Source organism: Agelaius tricolor, unplaced genomic scaffold (genome assembly GCF_023055355.1).
Source record: "Agelaius tricolor isolate 1412-34295 unplaced genomic scaffold, bAgeTri1.0.p SCAF_5, whole genome shotgun sequence".
NCBI classification, from domain to species: domain Eukaryota; kingdom Metazoa; phylum Chordata; class Aves; order Passeriformes; family Icteridae; genus Agelaius; species Agelaius tricolor.
This window is the reverse complement of record NW_027269265.1, coordinates 29,912,594-29,927,961: the sequence shown is the minus strand read 5'-3', so window position 1 is coordinate 29,927,961 and position 15,368 is coordinate 29,912,594. Positions and strand designations below refer to the sequence as shown.

At 32.8% G+C, this 15,368-nt stretch overlaps 1 protein-coding gene across 7 annotated transcripts in view; it reads left to right on the top strand.

Moving 5' to 3' along the window:
* DPH6 (diphthamine biosynthesis 6) overlaps positions 1-15,368 on the top strand; it is a 213,566-nt gene that overhangs the window by 32,744 nt on the left and 165,454 nt on the right. For all 7 annotated transcript variants that reach the window (XM_071426993.1, XM_071426997.1, XM_071426994.1 and 4 more), the window contains 2 exons: positions 7,068-7,141; positions 9,298-9,416. In XM_071426993.1, coding sequence (XP_071283094.1) covers positions 7,068-7,141; positions 9,298-9,416 — 193 coding nt within the window. The remainder of the gene's footprint in view (positions 1-7,067; positions 7,142-9,297; positions 9,417-15,368) is intronic.

The window sequence follows — 15,368 nt, the reverse complement described above, 5'->3', positions numbered from 1 at the left end:
AGGCCAGTTCTGTAGAAAACTCTTAGGTAGCCTTTAAAATAGTGGATGTCTGTTAATTTTTATTTTAGTATTCTATGTTTTTTGATAAACATGTCTAGCTATATTAGATTTTACCAAATGCCTAATGGGTTTAGTATGACACTTTTTTAATTGCAAAAATAAATCAATTAATCTAAATTAAATAATTTTTAAAAAACTGTGAAATAGTGTGGGATCTAAAGTGATGTAGCAAGTTTATTGAATTCTGTGAAAATAGTTAATATATAAAGAAAAGAATGAATTAATTAATGAATGATTTCTAATTAATAAGACTAATCGTTCACTTTGTAAATGCAGCTAAATGGAGAATCAGTATATCAGGAAAACTTGCATTTATGGTGTGGTATGTGGCTGTAGTGAAAGATTTTTCCTGGTTTTCCATTTCTCCTGTTTAGAATGTAATTCTAGCCTTTTCAATACACTTCTGTTTGATATTAGACTTTGAGAGTGGTATTTCTGTCTGTTTTGCTCTTCCTTTTTCCTTTGCTATGGTGTGTGTAAGTGGTTATGTGTGAACAAATGTATGCCTGCACCATCACCCTTGAACATGTGGCACTTCTAGGTAGGAAGAGGACCATGTCCTAATTAAATGTGGTTGTTGTGAGATTGCAGCCAGACACTGAAGCCGCCCCTACACTGAATTAATAGATGGTGGGTGGGTGTGTGTGTGTGTGGTGAGTGTGCAGTGTTTCAGTAATTGCGTTTGTAAAACTCTGGCAGTTAGGCCATCAGTTTTGCTTAAAGGTGGGTGGTAGGGTGCCTATGTCCTATGAAGGGATTTTGTAAAAATATATCTAATTAGCTCTTGAAATAGATTAGTTATATAGTATTATTGCCTTGTATAGATACCATTATTCAGTAATTTACTTCTAAAGCAAGTTGAGATAAGGCCAGTGAAGACTTCTGAACTTATAATAATGAGAGTGTTCACACATGGATTTCATGTAAATCCACATTATGTTAATTCCCACCTGGTTTTGGAGCTACTTCTTCCTAAGGAATGAAGGCATGAGATATATGTGTTTTGAGGTCCCTGTGTGGAAGACAAGAAAGTCCCAGATGATGTATAGTGATCTGTGATCACTAAGATGATCTGTGTGATTTGTAGCGAGTCTTCAGAGCCTTACCAAATAGTGGGTTTTCAATCTGACATTAGAGATAGTATATCCTTATGTCTCAGAAATATTTCCATACTGTGTTTGATTACTTGGAGCTGCATCAGACAGGCATATCAAAGCTTAGAAAAAAATCACATACTCTGTTTGGTATCACTATAATCATTGATCTTAGAATGCTTCAGAAATTATAAGGCAAAGCTCATATTTAAGAATTTTCCACTCAACGGTAGAAGCCTAAAAGTCCTGTTACTAAGGTATATATTGTCAGTCACTCACCTGCAAATATGTTGTGCTTAATTTGAAGTTTTGCTACTGTATGGTAATTGCTTTGTAGGCACAAATAACCTTAAACATTAATTTAAGTATGGATAACGGTTTTCAGTTATTCATACAAGCTTTAAGAAGGATATTAATTGGAAAGAAAATTCATTTAGAGACTGTATATCTGGGTCATAAAAAATGAACTCTATTGTGGTAAAGCTGTGAAGCACACGTAAAAATTTGAATGTAGTTTAACCATTCTTCAGATGTTTATACTTCTTTTTCTTACAAAGATCTGTTCTACAAAGTAAATTTTTAGACATATTCTGCATTTTTCTGAATGGCAGTGCTCAAAATTTCTTGCAATACACATGAATAGACATAGGCACAGGTCTAGCACTTCATTTTTCTTTGTTAATATTTTGGCTGTTGTATGCAATATTTCATTTAAGATAGACATTATTAAGGTGGTGAATAGTGCTGTGCGGTGATATGCTTAGCAGTAACCTTTACTCATAATGTGATATTGTCTGTATGTCTTATTTTGTTCAGCTTTCTCTGGCACTGATGAAGCCTAAGGCTGCTGTTTCTTTGAGTTGCTGATAATTTTTTATCTGATTAACTGACAAATTTAGTTGAAATCAGACACAGCCCTTAGGCTGGGCATGGATTTAATTTAAAAAGTATCAAAGGTTTGCACTATGTGCTGTTTAATCATCATGTTTATCAGGCAAAGAAAAATTACCGGAAGGACCATAGGGAGAGGGTTATCTTAAGGAGCAGTAACTTGGGAAATTGATAATAATTCTGAGGTAATTTACAGCTAACTTTTACATTCATTAATATAACATTTTCCACTAATAGTTACAGTGCATGTAATATACTAATTAAATTGAAAACATTAGCACTAATTTTCTTTTTGCTGAACTCTGACAGAGTCAGGTAAAGACATTAAAATATGAAATTATAGAAAACCTCTGTACTGATACCACTGGAATAAATTTTTTACTTACTAGTAGAATACTTCTACCAATTCCAATGCTACAATGCATATGCAATAATTCCCTCCGATTACTGTTACAATCATTAATTGAAAAAAAAAAGCAAAATTAAAATAACAGTGTGCTAGTGTAAATTAATCTGTTTATCTTTCACTTTAGCTGTGAAGCTGTATGTTAGAATTGTACACTGGATGTAAGAGAAGCACTTTAAAAACAGCAGTGATGTTTTGGAGCTTTGACAAAACTATTAAATTTTTCGTACTATTTCCTGATGGGAAATGCAGCCAACAGTAATTCATAATACACAAAGAGCAGCAATTTTGAATTTTGTTTTTAATTAAACTGTTTAAAATAATAAATAACTTTAAAACTAGGATACCTTAAACATAAATTGTGCATTTTAGTACAGTTACAGTTTCAAAGATCAATTAGCTGCTCTAACACAATTGTTTATGAAGATTATTGTCTTGTCCTCTGAACAGGAAAAAATTAACTGTTATGACAAAATATACACAATTATAATTGTGAAATTTCACTTACTGTTAAAACATAGCTAATAATAATCTTAGGTACATTAAAAAAAACCTACTAAAATTGTCTTATTTAGTTGCTTTTAAAAAGTTTATTTTTCTACCTGCCTTTTGAAATGAGTACTTTTCATAGCTCTAAGGGGGAAAAATAAGTTCTAAAATGTCATATGGAAAATCAAACTTTGTTAGCATCTGTGTACATTTGTGTTTGGAATCTGGACTTATATGCACATTGCATGTTTTGTGTTGTAATACTTTGTGACAGAGGACATTGTACTGAGTATAAGTGCTTTCTGAATTATCTAAATATTCCAGAGAGCAGTTTATTTTTACTTTAGAGTAGCCTATTGCACTAGAAACATATTAGTAAAGTTTAATATCGGTAAATCATCTCTTAAATTAACTGTATATGATGCTTTTTAAAATAATAATTAAAAAATCCAATCAACCTAAGAAAAAAACACCTTTTCATATTAACTTTCCTCAGATGCTTTTTCTGTTATCTGTTACTTTTTATATGATACAGCATGTAACATCTTTCCTTCTGAATTTTCCCAAATTCACTTGCTCAGCTTTTGAGTTCTGTGCAGATCCCTGATATTTACCTGCAGATGTCCTCTTGGTTTACCCTTGCTGAGTGCAGTTTTGTGAACATGCTTTTAATGGTACCAAACCTGATCAGATTCCACATTAAAAGTGATGGCACTATTGATTCTGGGATGGATTCTCTGCTAACCATGATCAACTCTTAGTCAAACAAAATGCTGTCTGTTTGCAAAGTGTCCAATAACTCTTTCAATACCAAAGAGTAAGTCCAGGGAAGCAGTAGCTTTTAGTTAGTACTCTTTGCATGCTTCAACTGCTGAGCAGAATATACTGTGGGACAAGGCTTTATGTAAGCTTTGTCCAGCTGAGGAGTTTAGAAGGTTATGAGACCAGTTTTTTTCTGTTCTACCTCATGCTCCATCCTTCTTCCTTTCAAATCTTATTTCTTGAATTTGTGCCACTCCAGCATTCATTTGTTGAACTGGACAAAATAGGGGGATTGAATTAATTCCATTTCACTGAATTTAAGTATATTAACTAGCTCTCCCATTTCAAAGCATATATTAAGTATGTGGGTGTTTCTCCTCATGGAAGCTATTGTCAGAGCAGTGATGAAAATTTATATTTGCTGTTCACCATGAGAAGAGCTGAATGAAAAGAGATGGCAATAAATAAATACCCATGAGAATTTTTTAAACACAAATGCTAACCACAACTGCAAAATGACATGATATACTGCCATTTCAAAAGACAATTAAAACTTACGTATTATCAAAGGAAATAAACCAGAATAAGTGCAATCTCCTATGTTGTTATTTAAATCAGATTTAACATAAGTTGTAAGCAAGCAGCCAATAATAGCCTTGTTTTTGCATTACTAACATCAAGATATATTGCATACATGTGTACATATTTGTGTTTTCTTGTGTACCTATATATAAATGCATTCATAATCATGCACATCCAATGTGATACAGATTTGTATAGTAAAAAACACCCAAACAACCTCAAAACAAAACCTATGAGAAATCTTCTTGATGCATTAGTTTCAAGTTTGGGCCATTGTTTCAATAGTTAGTTAGTAAACGTTCTGTAACCTTCTGTGGATTTTAAAATTCCATTATCATAGGATGGTTATGAAATTTCCTGGGACTCATGACTAGAATTTTTTAAATCCCAAACAAGTAGGTTTGTGCAATAGATTATTTTAGTATAGAAGCACTGTGTTTGGATAAGAACAGAACATTTAAATCTCTACTTCCATTTACTTTTTTTTTAATTTAAGGGAGTTTTCTTAGCAAGAATCTTTGCTGATGCATATATTTTGTCAGAACTTGAAAAACAGAATGAATAAAAAAATATTTTTATGGCTCTGTGAGCTTGTTAAAAATGTATTGGGCAACTCAGTTGCCATCTTCATGGATGAACAGGAGATTCTGTAAATCTGTCTATTTGGGAAATAAGATTTCACTCCGTATTTGAGGGTACCATCTTTTTTTTGAAGTTTGTGATATAATTACTCTGTAATATCTCTCATCCACCTATTCATTTCCCATTGTTAGAGAAAGAAGAATATACATAGTGCAAATATATACAATGAAAATATAGTAGTAACTACAGATCTGCCATGCATTATAATAAATATTATGATGGTAATGAACATCATCTCATTATGAGGTAAGAGAAATGCATGTGTTATTAAACAGGTTGCTCAGAAAAGTTGTGGATGCCCTATCACTGGAAGTGTTCAAGGCCAGGTTGTATGGGCCTTTGACTCAACCATTCAACAATTCTGTAATGAAGGAAAGTGGAAAACTGCATATGATCTATGGATTTATGTGGCCCCAGAGATTAATCTACTTGTGAGACAGCAGTTGTATGCCCTTCTGTTTGTTTGTATCAGACACTTCAAAAACATTACTTACTGAACTTAGCGGATGGCATACTTTGCCTCTGGTAACTTAGAACTGTGATGAATTAATAACATAAACAAAAATATAGGTAATATTTTTGGACATATTGGTTGATGTCTGCACATTGTGACAGAGGACAGACATTCTGAAGGAATTGCTGTGGTTATTATTTTTACATAAAAATAAAAACAAACAGTATTTATCTTGTTAACATCAGTCATGTTTTCCAAGACTGTTACACAACTTTCTAACCATTTTAAAAAGAATGTTAAAGACTGCAACTTACACTTTTGAAATATTTGAAGATTAAAGAAGGCTTCATGAATCAGTTAATCAAATTTATTTAAAGAAAACTGTGCTTGTACAACTGTGTTTACTTTTTAAGCAATGTTATTGTAGATGAGTGAGTTGAGTAACTTGAAGTATCGCTGATTTACCGTTATTCTAAAAAGAGCTTTGAAACATTTCACTGAAAGCTCAAAGGGAAGCAGAAATAATATTATATTACTTCTGGATATGTGAGAAGCAGCAACTTGAAAACTGTTTGATTTGGCATTAAGCTTCATATTAATGGATCTATCCATTAATGACATGGGGAAGTACATAATTTAAATAGTGATGTATTTTTTAGATTGTCAGAATTGTTTTTACCAGGCAAAAACTCCTGGTGCAGTCAGCAATGCTTCACCATCCAGCTGATACAGTCAAGGGCACTTCACTACTCAGCTTGCTTGGCCAAGGCTTAGCAGGACTTCTGAGATCATAGAATAGGCCAAAAGTGAAAGGCAGAGGCAGGATACATCAACAGGTATATAACTGAAAAATTTATTGTGAAATCTTGCTGCAAACTTCTTCACAGGATTTGGAACAAGTCCAGAAAGTAAATCATGGGGTGAAGTTATGATCGACCTTGATTAAAAGAGGAAAACAAGTTTTACCGAAGTCTAGATGGAGCAAAATTTAGACAAAGTTCAGCATGTTGACTGGGACTCAAGCAATTTTAAAATGCAAGATCTCACAAAATACTAGAACTATGTGCATTTAGAAATGTTACATTCTCAGTGGGTTTACAAGAAAAAATTAAGTGCAATTTGTTGGCTTAGGTAATTTAAATGAAACAGAGGAAATGTGTCTTGGAAAAGCTTTTTTTGTAGCAGAATTTTTAAAAGATGATGTTGAGTAAGTTTCCCGTGAGTTTTCTTTTTCTGGTGTTAAGATAAAAAGAGTAATCTCACAATCTCTTGTGCTGTGTACATGGAAAATGCTAGCAATTCAGTTAATTGTATGATGTATGTTGCTGATAATTATTTGTAGGTGGACTAGCTAACCTGTCACTTATAGGCAAAAGCTGGAAGGAATTTTCGAGATGTCTGGAAAACCTCAGGATAATCTGTTATGTCTCACACTTTTCAGTTACCTTGGTTATTCCTTCTGTAGCATGGTACTTGAGTCAAGTAGACTGCATTAGAGTAATAACCATGTAGTAGGTCAGCTGAGCTGCTCCCTTCTGTGGCAGAACTGCATTTCAGCCTATTCTGTTCTGTGTACTGGACACAGAAAAAATAATTATTCTTGGTTGATTCTGCAAAGAGAGATATTGAATCTCTGCAGCTTAAAGCATTATATACTGTGTCATTGATTTTCCATGTCTTTTTTCAGGACAAAGAAGGAGTAGAGGGTGTATCTGTGGGAGCCATTTTTTCTGACTACCAGAGAGTTCGAGTGGAAGATGTGTAAGAAAATACTAATTCTTATCAGAATACACATTCTGGACAGTACTTGTCTGTTTTCTAACTCAAATTTAAAGCAGAGACAGTCGCCTGATTTCTCATGTTCTATGATACCAAATGCATTCTATTCATTAATATCGGTATATCTTTTTTTCTTTCATTTTTCTTCCTTTTTTCTCCCCTGAAACAATGTGTTCATTAGTAAAAATCTAGTAGAAACTATACCAGGGTTTTTGACTGCTATTCAGATCTCTCTTCATCTCTTGAAAATACTCAGAGATTTGGTATGAAAATAGTTGAGTAGGTTCAGTTCTTTGATTTCAACGGGAAGCTCACTCAGTTCCAATGACTACAGTGTTGTGATCAAGTCCCTCTGTTTTTCACCATTGTTTTGCTATAGAGGAACATCCTGTGACTTGTATAAGGAATTAGATAGAAAAGAATCTCTCTAAGCACATCTTCCCTTAATTCCTTAAATCTGAAATTTGTTATTATTAATCAAGAGCTTCCATTTGTCATTCCTATTGTGTGCAAAGGTCTATATAAATCATGATTTTTTTAGGAGTCTCAATTTAAAAAGAGCATTATGGAATGGTAGTTGTGTTTGTTATGTAGGCCAGTATTTGATCTGAAAAAAGATTTTCACTGTATATATCTGATGAAAAGCAAAACCACCTTGTGTTAAAAATTAATTATAGTTTCATTATTTCATTAATGATTTGTTGATGATGAAAGCAAGTATCTGGAATCCTTTATGAGCTGTAAGATTGGTGAAATTAATGCTATGCCAACTCAGCTCACATCAGCAAGTTACAGAGCACATTTGTTTTCTTTAAAGTTTACATAGATAAATTGCGGTCAGAAATAACTCCTTTCTTTTCCTTTATACTTACACATTTTAATAATTGCCTCACATGTTAGTAGGATAAAAAAAAGATCGCTTTTGCTGGTTGTTATACATCTTTACTGCAGCTAAGACATTGACAGGAAATCACAGTATTTCAAACAGGCATGATTATTTCTGAGCTTGTGAAGTAAAATACTTCACATTGATCTGTAGATTTAGCCCTTGCAATAAGGCTGTTTCATATAAGCCATCCCAATTAATTCAGCTAATTTTTTAGCTGAATTTAGGCACGTAAGTAACTACTTTACATTCAGAACTGCGAAATAGTTCTATTAGAAAACTTAGTGCTCTGTTAAAGCATATCAAAGTAATAAGAAAACCAGTCAGATTATATGAGTTTTATATGAGTATTATATGAGTTTTATATGATATATTGCTAACTATGCATTCACATGTCAACATTAAGTATACATTTAACTATGTAGTCTTCCTAATCATACTAGTGGGTCTATCTGACATAAGGAGGAATGCCCATATATGTGAGAAAGACCATGTATTAGGAAAAACATGATAATTGACAAATAAATGTAAATCTTAAGGAGTCTGAACTAGTCCCATAGTTAAATGTTTAAGTTTTTCAGAGACCTTACACATTTAATCACCAGCTGATGGTTCTTGACAATTTACAGAAACATTACCTATCAATAATGCAAATTAGTGATTCTCTAATTTGATAAACAATCAAAGCTGTGTATCAAATGCTGTCTATATATGATATGTATCAAAACAAATTATTAACTTTACAGTAAAAAGTTGTTAATTTGTATCACAAGCTGTATACATTTTCCTGAATGATTCTTTTCTTTGGTTGTTGAACCAAATCACAGCAACAAATTCAGCATATTGTGCTAGTGACATGTGCCACGTTTATCACAGAGCAGTAACTTTGTCCTTAGCTGTGTTCACAAAAGTGATGACTTCCTAAGTTGCTAATTGCTTTGTATCCCAAAAGGTTTAGGAACACATTTTGCAATGGCTTTACTTACATTCCTGTGCAGATCTGTTTAGCTCAGTGAGTTGCATCTTATGTAGATGAATCATATTCAAAACAATTTTATTTAGTTCTTTTTTAATATATATTAGACTTAATGTTTATAAGGAAATATCTGAGTAGTAAAGTTTGTAGTTGAAATTATAGAAGAAAAATTATTTCAGGATAGGAAAAGAAAGAAATTTTCATTAATTTTACAGTAATAATACTGTGTAAAAGTATTATACTTGGCTTTATCCAATTTTTTTGTTTGTTTTTAAGGTGCAGAAGGCTTAATCTTCAGCCTTTAGCTTACCTCTGGCATTGGAACCAGGAAATACTGCTTAAGGAAATGATATCATCTAACGTTCAAGCCATAATCATAAAAGTGGCAGCTTTTGGTATGTATTGAGATTCTGAGCAGTATTGTCTACTGAAATTTCCCATGGACAAATCCACAACTTGAAAGAGGAAAACAGAACCTTTGTTGCATGTTTTAAGATACGAAATATTAATATCAAGAAAATTATAAAAAATGGCTCAATACCAGTAGTGATGTCTGAATAATTAATTTACCAGGATGCAATTCATTCTTAAAGGGGACATGGAAAAGCTGGAAAGCAGTTCTTCCTAACATAGTCATTAAATTCCTTTCATTTTTTTTTGTTCTGGTTTTGTTTTAATTTGCAGTAAAGATGCATGTATAATTCAATAGTTCACAGTGTTGTCATTTATAGATGATACAGGCTTGTGACTAGACAATATTATAAAGCAACCGTGAAAGTTTTAATAGAAATACATCAAGTTAATATCAAACAAGATATAATTATGAGGCCAAAATATTTTCTGCAACAGCAGACTTGGAGTTGGTAAATCATAAGAGCAAACAGAAATAATTCATCATTGCCTCTAATTTTTTTTTTAATATTTAAAATGTAGTTGCTTAGAATACCAGAAAATCAACGTCTTTTTATTATCAGGTGTATATAAAATGAAGTTATAAAACTTGAAGCAAATCAATATGAAAGTTAACCTATCTGTTTATTGCTTAAATGTAAAGGTAAGGTCAAATGAAGTTTTTTAAGAATGCTTATGGAATGATGTGCTGTAAAAGCCTAAATGAGCATATGAGAAACATGTTAATAATACAATATATTCATTTCAGGCCCCTATGCAGTTTTCTATTTTGGAGTAGCCAATAAATTTTAAGCATAACATTTGACCAAAGGACCTTTTCTTTTGGAGTTGACTATAAACTTGTGTTTCACTGTAGCAAACAGCGTTTTGTATCACAGAAGTGGCATCATCAGTGGTTAAAAATGTATATTTAGAATTAGTGTTGCATAATCTTTTATTAGAGGTCCAGTGTCTGGTTTACCTGGGCAAGTTTCCCATCAAATACCTAATCTCTCTTTCTCTCAAAGAATGCTTTATAGTAAAGTAATTTCTTCTTCATTGTTAACCAAGATTTGAATTATAATCCCTTTAGACTGGATGGATTAAATTAATTTTTAAAAATTAATTCTTTTTAAAAATTTTATTTATTTCTTCCTATTTATCTGGTATAGTTTCTAACTTAATTTTACATTGTCACTATGATAGTATCACTCTGTTGTTCTGTAGGATCTGCTAGGGCTGAGAGGAGGATTAGAATTATTAGAAAAGTATCACATGCCCTCATTCATTTACAGGTAACAAGCAATGTCATTTATTCACATTTTCCTGAATTTTGGTAGGTCAGTTACAAATATAAAGCAATTGAATACCATGTTTTCTACTACAAAACACTTGGTTTTAAATTGGGGGAAAAAAAAAGGTTTCTAAAATAACTGTTTTCAGGCCATATAAAGTATATTTATATATTTATGTTATATTTTCATAAAATAGAATGTGTTTGTTGCTTATGTAGAAAAAAATGAAGTCCACAAAGCATATGTAACATGTTTTTTCACATCAGAATTATTTTTTTAAAGAAAAGATATTATTTAAATAATAGATAAAACTATTTCCCATATAGACATCATTGATGACATGCCATGCCTGCAGCAAGATAAACTTGTCTTTTGTATTCTACAGTCTTAAAAAAAACTTAAAATGCACTGGTTAGTGCACAAAGAGTGCTTTGTGGGCTATTCATTGGAAGAGCGAATACCATAAATACTTGTAGATAGCAATTAGATAGAAAATCACTCCGAGTTATTTTTCCTTTTTATTTTTTTGGCTACAGGTAAAAGAAAGATCTTATCAGAGTCAATTTCTCACCTGCCTCAGGCAGACGTAATTAGATGTAAGCAAATTTAATGGAGCTTTTGTGCTCTGGGGCCATTCTGTAATGCTTTAATAATTGCATGCCTTATTAAAGTGGATTTAAGGTATGAAGGCTGTTTAACATATCAAGTGGCAAAGAAGATAAGATACGGTTTAACTTTTTGCCTTTTAGATTAATAATCAAAGCTAAACTGCAATGAAAATATTTAAAATAACAGATTTAGGAGTCTGAAGGGTAATGCATTAGGTGATACATTGTACAGTTGTTAATGCAAGAAGCAAATCTGTAACCTGAGCTTGACATTCATCGGCACTGGCATACTTGTACACACACCTTGTCCTGTTTTCCATTAACTCAGTGCCAGTATTGAAAAGGTAAAAGCCTGTCGTTTTATGTAGAAAACACATAATTATGCAAGTAAATGAGCATTAGTTTAGTACATTTCCCTAAATCCACCATTACAAATTAATACCATAAACCTTGCCAGTGGCAGGAGTTTTCTATCTCAGAGTAGTGTAGTTTTCCAGATGGGATGCCAATTGCTCTCACTTATATGCAAAAAAATTATTGTTAGCAACCTTTTTCACATGCCTTCTGTTGATCTATAAGTAGATCAGCTTTCTTTCCTTTAGAGTGTATTTCAAAAGCTTTAATGATGAGAGAAAAACATTCCATGATCTAGCAGCAAACCTGAGCACTATATATATGTATTAAAGCTACTTCTGAATACTTATCTTCAGTGCCATTTTCTTGCTGCTAAAGATGCCTGTATAATACATCATACTTTTGCCTTTGAAATATATCCCTCTTCAGTGGAAATTCAGAAATTAAACAATAATAAAAGCTGAAACTTTAAATCAGGGCTGATCAGTCTGCATATGAAGGGGAGCTCTTTTATTTCATGACTATGTTCTTTACCTTGTAGGTCCAGCTGCTATGAGTGCCTGTAGACATTCTACATTCCCAGCCATGGGTAGAGTTGAAATCACAGGGTCTGTGGAAGCCTAAATTTTAAAGTGGTATGGGCCTTAGTTACTTATGCAGGCTATTTCCCAGTGGAGTAATGAGTCCTTAGGGAGCTAGTGCCATCTCCTGTCAGGAAATCCCAAGTTCCTCCACTAAAACGCACTGTCTGTAGTAACTATATTTAACATGAAACTCCTTTGGTGTGATAGAAGATATTGATGCTTCCTTCCCATGGTCTAGAAAATTGGTATACTCCTGCTATTCATGGAATCCACTAACCTGATAGTTGAGGGATGTGTATGTTTTTGCATATGACTTCTTAATTGAAAAAGAAAGAATATTTCTTCTTTGTATAATGAATCTATTAATCAAACCCAGCCACCTAAGTGTCTATGTTACTGTTTATTTGTATGTCTCTAGTGTATAGAAGTGAAATCCTGACTGACTGAAATTGATAGCCATACTTCCATTAGTTTTCACTGAAGTAAAATTTACATGTAAAGAGCTACATTAAAAAAGACCTAGCACCACATAGTTCCTGGTTAATCTCTGAAGGGTGTAATTTAGCATACAGATAAACTGATCTAATAGTTGCTTCCAAAAGGTCAATCTTTCCATCCCACTTCTAGCTGACTCTTCCAAACCACAAGTCTGTGCTTGCTTCTGCCCCTGTAAAGGCTCCAGTGTTTTTGTGGCTGCATGTAAGTGATCAGCAGGATCTGCTTTTTTGTGGGTGCAGGGAACTTGCTCTGTAGAAACCACGGCTGCATGGAAGGCAGAGCTCTCTCTTTCAATAGGAGGGTTATTACTAACCTTTCTGCAAGTTGGCTGCAATGGCAGATCATATCCTGAAGTAAAATTGTTGGTTGTGAGTTTTGTCTGAGCACATCATCTGTGTAATGGAGAGGAACAGTGTTCTTTGAAAATGTGTTTTTAGTACTAAGCAATTTTAAAGTAATTTTGAGGAAATTGAAAGACCTTGTCATTACAAGGGAAGATACTTGCTTTCTTCAAATATTTTTTAAAAGTTCTCAGACCATTCACAAACATAACAGAAGGAATTGAATAACATTTTGTTATTAAATCAATATGAGATCCCAGTTGCTTTCTTATATATTGTACAGTAAGGATTGTTTACTTGCTTATTGCTAAGTAAATTAAACATTTACATTATTCTTAGCTAATTTAGCTTATTTATAGGTGATCATTCCATTGCTTTCTTCCTTGTGCAGCTACCAGACAGTAGAGCTGTAGTAGAATCTATGACTGTCTTCACAACATTTGCTCTTGAGAACATTCTGATTTATAAATATAAAAAACACTTAGAATCATAGAACCATTAAGGTTGGAAAAGAACTCTGAGGTCATCAAGTCCTCACATCAATAGCACTATAACCACTAAATAATATCGCAAAGTGCCACATCTACTTTTAAACACTTAACTTGGTTTTGAACACTTATTCTGTTTATCATAATTTGAACTAAAAGATATAATGACTGATAATATTTTTCAAATCCTGTCAAATTTTAATGCTTGTCTATTCTCATAGTGATAATGTATTCTAAAACTAGCCTTAAACTTTTATTAGAAAAATTATCCTTGTGCAGTGTTGAAGTATTATCTTGCTTGCACATATGATCACTTTTAATTAATTTTAGTTTTAATGTTTTTCAGATTATAAATTTGATAAATTACCTATGATGTACTTTGGGAAAGATGGTTTTTTTCCCCTTTGAAATCTTGTTTCCTAGCTAGCATGTGGTGTTGTGACTGACTTTTCAAACATATCTTCTGAAACTTAGTTGGCCCTTTAGAGTTTAAGTGCATTCGACACTTTTTCTCTAGGTTTGTTCCCTAATATATTCATCCACCATCCCATTTATCTCCATAATTCCTGTTATTTATGATAAAAAGATAAAAAAGATACCACACCTGTTTGTTCACTAGACATTGCATGAAAAGACTTGGAAACACTTATAAAAACAGAGAGCCATTTTATCTCAAGCCATTTATTTTCCTGGCAGAAAAGTTTCACACAGGAAAAGATCAGCACAGATAAATGGAAATTGTATGCAAGACTAAAAGTAAAAAAAAATTAGCTTGGGATTTAAGATGTGATGCAAAAGAAATGAGGAAGAGAAAAGAGAACTTGTACTGGACTTAAAGTAAAGAAAAAGTTTGATTCATAGTTGAATGCTTAGGAAAATAAGATGAGAAAATAATCTTTGCATTTAGAATGGTACTTGCCTTGATGCTTGTGTATAAATGACAAATACTTTGTTACCAGTGTAAGATGAGCTTTCAGAAAGAGATTTTAGTGCATATATCAAGTATAAAGAAATGTTTGAAAATAAATTGTGTTACGGAAAAGGAAGAAATGGGATTTTGCAGAAGTCTGTTTAGAAAAAAATTAGAAATAAGAGTTCCTCTTTGCTAACTCTGAGCCTATACACTGGAAAATGGGAGGGATGTTGTTGTCCTAAAAGATAACAGGAGTTGGAAGAGTAAGGGACAGTGCCTGAAAACAAAAAAGTAGTTGAAAGCTGATATTATTGAGTGCTGTTAAGGAGATGTCACAGACAGACAAAATAGGGGAGAGATGGCTTAAGAATGGAAAGATCACCTTGCAGTTTGGGGCGATCACATAATCTAAAGGAAAATTTAAATGGAAGCAGCAGGCTAAGAGCACATTATTAGGCATTTAAGGTGAAACAGGAAAGGAAGTATGGGCTATAGTGAAAAAGACAGAAGAATAGTCAGAACTTCGAGCTGAAAAATAGTGGAAGAAAGAGAGCTTAGTAAAAGATGTCAAAAGCAGAAATTATCTTAACTATATGATAATCAAGAGGTACAAGTGGTATATTTTAATACTAGAATATATACTTGCTGCTCTTTATTGTTTGATACAATTTAAGTTCTAGATGCCCATTTACTTTACAGACTTACATGCTGAAACAGGACACAAACTCAAACATTTAAAGACATATCTGTGTAGTTAGACCCATAGATGTTTGCTTTTCAGGTCACTATGAGTTGAAGTTTTGCAGGACTTCTTGTCCTAGTCTGATCCTTTACTTCTGCTCTGGCCTTTTACCCTTTTGCAGCAGATCTATTGAT